Here is a 7,631-nt window from a genome sequence, read left to right on the forward strand (position 1 = left end):
CGATGTAGCAGAATAAAGGAACAAATTGTAGGTCAAAGTTTGCGTATTAGTTAGAATACTTTTATTGGTACAATATTACGCTAGATGCTGATGATATTAAGTAAAATCCGTTAAATGAAATTACAGAGGTAAAAAGTAAAGAGGACGAGATATGGATCCTTTCAACAGGCTTAATTGCCCTAATATAACGTTAATTCCAGTATGTATTCATTGCGTTTAATTGAGATGAAATAGTGAGTTAGCTTCCTTCTATCTATAGTGGTATAATAATTAATTAGCCGTAAAGGACTGATTGGACTGATCGTAATTAATAGAGTAGCAGCTTTTATACCGGTGATTTTAAATAATGATCGAATATTGAGTAATTTATTTGAGTTATAACTTGTAATGCTCTAACCTTTCATTTTAGTTAATGCAAATATTCATTTTTAAAATCGATTTAAAAATGAGTGAAATATTTAAAATAAATGCTGGATCTTAATAACGCGGACATATATGATTACGTGAACTTGTAGAGAAAGGAAAATTGGAGATATGTGATGTTTGAAAGTAGTAAAGTACGACTGCGCTTGCTGTGAATATGGAAAACTATGAACATACGAAATATAAATTTCTAGACGGATGTGAAAAAGTAAATTATTATTTATAATAGTTGTAGGCATCAAATATCGATATAAGATTTTAATTATAGGAGATATTAATGGCTAAACTTCATCAGCTAGTCTTAGATATATTTGTCTTAATCTGATGGCTATATTGAGGCAAAAAATAATCCATCAGAAAGTGGAATAATTAATATTTATAGCTTTATTGTGTAGAGCCATCTACTCTTGGAATATTATTGTAAGAATACTCCTTAGTATTAACGTCAGGTATCTAAAATGATGCTCAGTAGCTAAGAATTTAATAAAAATTGTTTTTAACTTTAGTTACATAAAATTAGTACTATGCAATGTTGAACATTTCAAATTTATAGATAATTATTTTAATAGATGTTGTACTTAAAATTTTAGCTTCTATTAAGCTAGTAAAGTATTTCATGCAGACAAGCATAGATTACTTCTGGGCTTTATAAACAAATCAAATCTATTTTCTTTGCATCTAAGCGACTTTAATGCAAGTGTGAATATATCACGCTATTTCGGACAATAAAAGCTATAGCTGATCGAAAAATATTCGCCATCGAGCGCATTTTTTTATCATCATGGTACGTTAATAGAAACGAATCATTTTGGAAATCGTTTCAAAGCGAATATTAAAATTGATTTATCACTCTATACTTTTGCTTTATCTGATAATCTCTAGATAGCGTGAATTAAAATTTACCAGTCATCGATAATTAAATGGATAGCTGCTGAACTAGCAACTTTTAATCATTAAAATATGTAGTACAAATGAGCTTATTTTTCGACGAAAAATTACAATTATCGCGGTTAGTCTATAAAATAGCACAATGATCAACATCATTGGTCAATACTAACTACTTTTAATTACAGATTGGCCGACGGAATGAAGATGAAATCTGAATATTAATAATAATAATAATAATAATAATAATAATAATAATAATAATAATAATAAATAACATAATAATAATGTGATAATCGAAATATTATTACGGTAATAACGATAATACAAATGAATGCACAAATCTATTAATTCGAAAGTTTTACTAAGTATTATACGAGTATTTCTTATGCAATGGAAGATGTTGCAAGTTAACACTCATAGCTTGGATCAAGAGAATAAATTAATTTAACATCATGAGAAAATATCATTACCCTTGAGTGAAACTTTTAACATTAATAACCGCCACAAACTCGAAATCTTACAAGTTCTTTTAAACTTCCATATCCCTAATGTTAGTATACGTACATTGGCCTAGGAATCTCACGCTATACAAGAAATAGCTTAACATAAAACTGGTTTGTAATACGCTCGCGATGTTAGTTATCTTAATATTAATTCGTTTTTTTTGCCTTGATGGATCTCAAGATTGTGGATACCTAATTTTTCAGAGCTTACTTATGACGATCATGATAACTGCCTAGTTAGCTATACCACATTTATAATAATAATAAAACGACATTTTTGCTACTATCTGTTAACAGTTAAATGATCTAGCTACATTAATAGGATGTTCAATTAAAATTTCTAGCCTATAATCGTAAAAATGCTATAATAAGTAAATGATAAAATAATTCATTTTGATAAAAAAATCCTGAAAGAATCTATAATATCAATTTATAACCTATTCGTTAAGTGAATGATGCTATTTGAATTATCTCAAATTCATATTTTATGTTTGATAATTTTAAAAAATAGACTTGTCTATTAAGAGTGCCTGCCATAATCTGCATATCACTGCAAAATGTTTGCCTGTACTTTTACCCAAACTGCCCGTTACATGTACATTATACAGTCTATTCTGCAAAGATAGCAGGATTAGCAAAGACTTGTTTAATATCTGAATATAACGCGTTATGACTATATGGATAATATTAAACTATATTCGAAATAAGTTAAAAGATACCGGGACATTGTAGATACTATTGATCCTAGGAATAATTTCTTTCACACATGGCGATACCATAACGGTTCCATAGTAGAATTTCCTCAACGGTAGTATGTAATCAGTATCGGAATTGTTCATTTGGATTATTGTTATTATAATAGTTTAAGCGCTTCTTTAAAACTCCGCATAAACGATCAGTTCTATCATAGCAAAAAATAAGAAGAGATGATAAGTCAATGGCTTAAAAGTTCCTATCGTGGTTACTTATTGGAGACAAGTTTATTTCCCAAAGGCTAGCTGAAAAGTATCAGGGCTAAACTATCCTAAGATTGTAATATATATTATTTAGCGGTAAAGAGCAAATAATGTAGTAAATTTCATATTAATGTTATGTGGATACTAACTATGATCACTGTGAATCGTGTCATGGATATCGACTGTACGTTATTATGCTACAAAATACTATATCTGTTAGACTATTAAAATAGTTCTCGGCTGAAAAGTTATCAAGTTGTGGCTCTGGTTCTTAATGACATTATTTCAAGAGAGAGCTGTATTTTCAGTTTATTTTAAGATACCGTAAATGTTGCAAATTAATACCGTATTAGTTAAAGGCTTAAATTTATCATATAATAAAGTGAAGGTGTGATGCTGCATATCAGATTTATAATAATCATCTGTTTAAACTAATCAATATGTAAGTATCGTATCTATTTATTAAGATTATAATATTAGTCACTAATCTCCAATAGTTACTTTTCAGCTTTTTGTTCTGCTAAAAATTTTGATGTGGTGGCTTCGTGTAGCTGCCTAGCTTTTTCATCTCGTTCTCGAATGATATTGTTTAGCTTTGAATTTAATTCCTGATTATCTTGATCTAGTTGCCTGTTACTTGTTTCGTATTGCCGCAATTTATCCTCATACGCTTGGATTGTTGCATTAAATTGATCACGAAGATTTTTCTCATCAGAAAGAGAATTATGAAGACTAAAGAAGGTAATCAAATATAATAAAATTGACAAATATTTATAGCCCAAACAGCGAAATAAACTATCCGTATGCACATTAGATAAAAAATAACAATTTATAAGTTTTCTATTGGAGCAATAAGAAAATCTAGGAGACTACGGTAATTATTAAGTTCAGTAGAAACGTTCTGAACCTGTAATATATTCTTAAATCTTCCAATTCTTCCTCTGATCTCTTGAGTCGTCTAAGCAGTGAATCTCGTTCTTCCTGTGAAGCAATCAATTGGCTCTGCGCATATAAATATGACATTCAGTTTTTTGATATTGAGATAGGACATGCTTGAGTTTAATTTATAGTTTGAAGAGTAGTAGCAAGTACAATCGAAGTTTTATTACCCGTAAACTCTTAACTTTGGTATCCTCTAGGATGCTAATTTTGCTCTTCAGTGATTCCTTTTCACGGTGTAGATGCCGAACATCTTCTTCAAGAATTGAACACTAAGGTAAATAGAATTGAATTTTTTGTTTCAGTCATTACTATTAATTATTCTCGGTCAAAATTTAGAAAGTCTATCATAATTAGTATTGGGTAAACAGCATCAGAGAACCATATATGTATTCGAAATATGTATATTATAAAAAAATTTCGTAATTTACTTGGTTTACATGTGGCTGTATTGTCCATTGAATACACTTATAGTGTCATATCTCATACTGCAATGCTGGCAATACAATACGCAGAGATTTGCCCAAATGAGCGAGTAATCACAATTCATGACCCATTACATTAAGCTATTACCGTTATAGTGAAATTAAGGTTAAAAGTACGATACCTTATTTACAGCTTCATCTTTCTCTTTTAGTGCTGCAGTTAGTTCATGATTAATAGTAACATGTTTTTGTTTCTGAACGGACTTAACTTTTCCAATAACTTGTGCACCATGGCGGTTTAATTCGGCAATGCTACTAGCCCGATTAATCTGTGTAAGGAGTTCGGAAACATCCTAAAGAAGGAATATTGATTTTTTACTTTGAGAAAGATTGCCAAAGTGGTTGTTTATTTTGTGCTGCGATGAACATTTCCATGCCCTTATTAATCAAATCAATTTACAAAATCACAGTTCTTTTATAGTGAATAAAATCTCAGATTGTAGCTTTGATTAGATGTTTACTGACTGATAATGTATGTGCTCGTCCTAGCCATTCTTAATAACAAATGGCCGAATCATGTTTATCATATGAATTTGTTTTTAGTTCTTGAAGTTATTCATAGTTCAGGGAAGTTTTTGTAGCTCATGAAATGAATCTAGAGAATGAAAGTGGGTTTCCTGATGATATTTACTGATAGGTCTCGATTTCAAGAAGATTTTACTACAAGATAAGGTTATTGTTTTTGCCAGCATTGGATCCATTAACATTTAGCAAAGTCTTATTTACTTAAAGGTAGAAGTGATTAATATTAGGCAATATACAGCTTAAAATTTTCATTTATCATATACCTTGCCTTTAGATTTTATATCGTTATCTGATCTTGATTAACTTAGCGAACAAATAGAAGGGGAGTTCAACAAACTCAATCATACCTGCTGACTACGTGCGCTGACTGGCTTTTCATCTTCCGATTCTTCACTTTCAGATTCAGATTCATCATCACTAGCATAATGCAGAATGAAAAATAATATAGTTAGCGTTTATTATGTTAACTTGTAGGTAAATGGAGAAAGGGTAATTACTAGGCTGTTCAAAAAATTGGAAGTAATAGTAAGGAAAAATTTTAGATTTACCTTCCATAAAAGCTGCTTGTACTACGTGTAGACTCAATCTGTCTTAATTTTTTAACGGCTGCATCTCGTTCTTCATTAGCATGCCGTAGCCTGGCCATTATGGCGCAATCCCTTTCCTTTTGCGCTTTATAAAGTCTTTCTACCAAAGCTAGCCATGGAAGTGATAGAAATATTACATATTTTAGTTTACTGATGTGGCACAAAACAAATTTTACTTTTCTAGAGATACTTGGATGCATTTTTCTACTCAACGCCCTTTACCTGCACTTTCTTGGGCAACTTTTGCGTTAATTTCTTCCGACATCATCTCTCTAGCCGATAATACTGGGGCTTCAGGGCTTAGGCCATATCGACCAGGAGAATCACTTGACTAATGAATAAAATTACGATAACAAAATGTTACATTGATTATCGGAGTAATGTCAATATGAAGCACTTTGACATATATTATAATCTACGCGAGTATCCATACATTTATTATTATGATAGTAAAGCATTAGATTAATTATAGGAGAAATACAAATTTACAGCTTTTCAACTTTTTTATATGATCGGTAGAAAAAAGAATGCATTCATTATTATCAACTATGATAGGAAATAATAACTGTATCATCACTAGGACAGGTTTACCTTGGTATAGTCTAACTTCAAATCACCATTTTTAAAGCTAAATGTTGGACTTGTTGCTCCAAATAAACGCTGAGAGCCATAATTGTACGAACTACCTAATGAATAATTATCACTCAAGACACTTTCTGATGGTGATCGATTACGCAATGGAGGAATAAATGGCGGCATCGTTCCAAGGTTATCTGGTACGTTACTATTTGCTTGGAATAAATTAACTTGGCTACCAATATCTGGTACAGGGATATTGTTAGAATTCATGGGAGGGAAGTAACGAAAGGCTGATTCGACAGAATTATTTGATTGCACTGGTATCGATTGTGAAGGATTTAGTGGTCCTACTGTAGAAGTTGAAATGGGCTGATGCATAGGTTGATGAATTGCATGCAGAACAGGTTGAACTAATGGTTGCAATATTGGCTGCGAGAAAGGCTGTGTTATAGCTGGCTGAGGAAATTGTTGGACCATTGTAGGTATATATGTTGGTGTATTATTGATAAATGCTTCTGCTGGTGCCATTTGCCCCACAGGCGAAGTTGGATGGATGCTTTCCATGTAGCTTTTTTGCATAGTATCTCCTTTCTCGTTATTGGTATATATTGTGTTTGTGTGATTACTTGGAAGATTTTGAGCTGTTTGTAGTTCAGGCGATGGCATATCGTTAATCAACCAAGATATGCTTAGCAATTAATAAAATAGGAACTCGTTATGAAATGAGTTTGAAGGCTACTACGGCGTATTCGGATGGATAATTAGTAACGGCGAATTAATTTCGTTTTGGTACAGGTCAATGGCTAGTAATTTGCCTATATTACTTTCTTTCGGAAACAGGAGTTATATTGAATCTTAGCTTCGAAGTGAATGGATAAGTAGAGTAGTGGAGGATGAATGATTAACTTTATGTATTAGATCAATCCTTAGCGATTTTCTGAATCACCAATTCATCACAAAATGTCCTATAAAAACAGACTAAAAGTCATACCATCACTTAGTATAAATCATTAGTCATAATATCACAATTTTTAACAAAATTTTTAAGAAGAATAAATAATAAATATTAATTATTGAATTATCAATAGTAGACTTCCATTAAAGACGATTCTATAACTGCAGATGATGAAATTTCCATTATAATTTATTAATTGATGAATTTTAAGAATGCTAAGATTAACTCTGTTTTCATTTTCCCATTTAGCCGTAAGCAGTCACTGTTACATAATTATTAATATAAGGCGAATTAAATTCAACTGAGAATCGCCTTAGTTGATGTTTGCATATGGTATGCGCTTAATGGACCTATAAATTACTTCACGATATGGTAAGTGAAGGCACTCTTTGCATTATTGATTTCAACCAGAATGATATGGATTTGAAGTCAAATGCACAGCATTTTTAGATTTATGCATGCACTTTCTATATCGCATGTAATGGTTTAGTACCGCATTAGCACGTTTAAATTACCTTTATTGATATAAATATAGGTTTAACGGGTACTAAGCTATTTACAAGCAGCAAGATGATAACAACATTACAGTTAATGAAATGTAATTAATTAGCGTCTACTATCAGTATTCCAAGTTATACACTTACCGCTTCCAATATAACATTTTTAGATCTGTACATGTACTTTTTATGGCGGATATGGATGGCTTATTACGGTATTAGCACTTCTAAGTTACTTCCGTAGATGTAGACGTAGGCATTATGATGATTTAGTTCCGTATTAGCATTGCCGCA

At 31.3% G+C, this 7,631-nt stretch overlaps 1 protein-coding gene across 1 annotated transcript; it reads right to left on the reverse strand.

The window, feature by feature from the left end:
- Positions 1-2,512: 2,512 nt before the first annotated feature.
- Positions 2,513-6,551, reverse strand: TRIADDRAFT_64392 (uncharacterized protein; the record flags this gene model as incomplete). The annotated part of the gene is made up of 9 exons (XM_002117856.1): positions 2,513-2,715; positions 3,272-3,502; positions 3,678-3,772; positions 3,880-3,981; positions 4,317-4,487; positions 5,067-5,136; positions 5,268-5,415; positions 5,529-5,637; positions 5,898-6,551. 9 exons carry the CDS (start codon positions 6,549-6,551, stop codon positions 2,634-2,636), a joined length of 1,662 nt encoding a protein of 553 aa, XP_002117892.1. The 3' UTR covers positions 2,513-2,633.
- Positions 6,552-7,631: the final 1,080 nt, after the last annotated feature.

The sequence above is a fragment of the Trichoplax adhaerens genome, genomic scaffold, assembly GCF_000150275.1.
Source record: "Trichoplax adhaerens TRIADscaffold_31 genomic scaffold, whole genome shotgun sequence".
In the NCBI taxonomy this organism is placed as follows: Eukaryota; Metazoa; Placozoa; class Uniplacotomia; order Trichoplacea; family Trichoplacidae; genus Trichoplax; species Trichoplax adhaerens.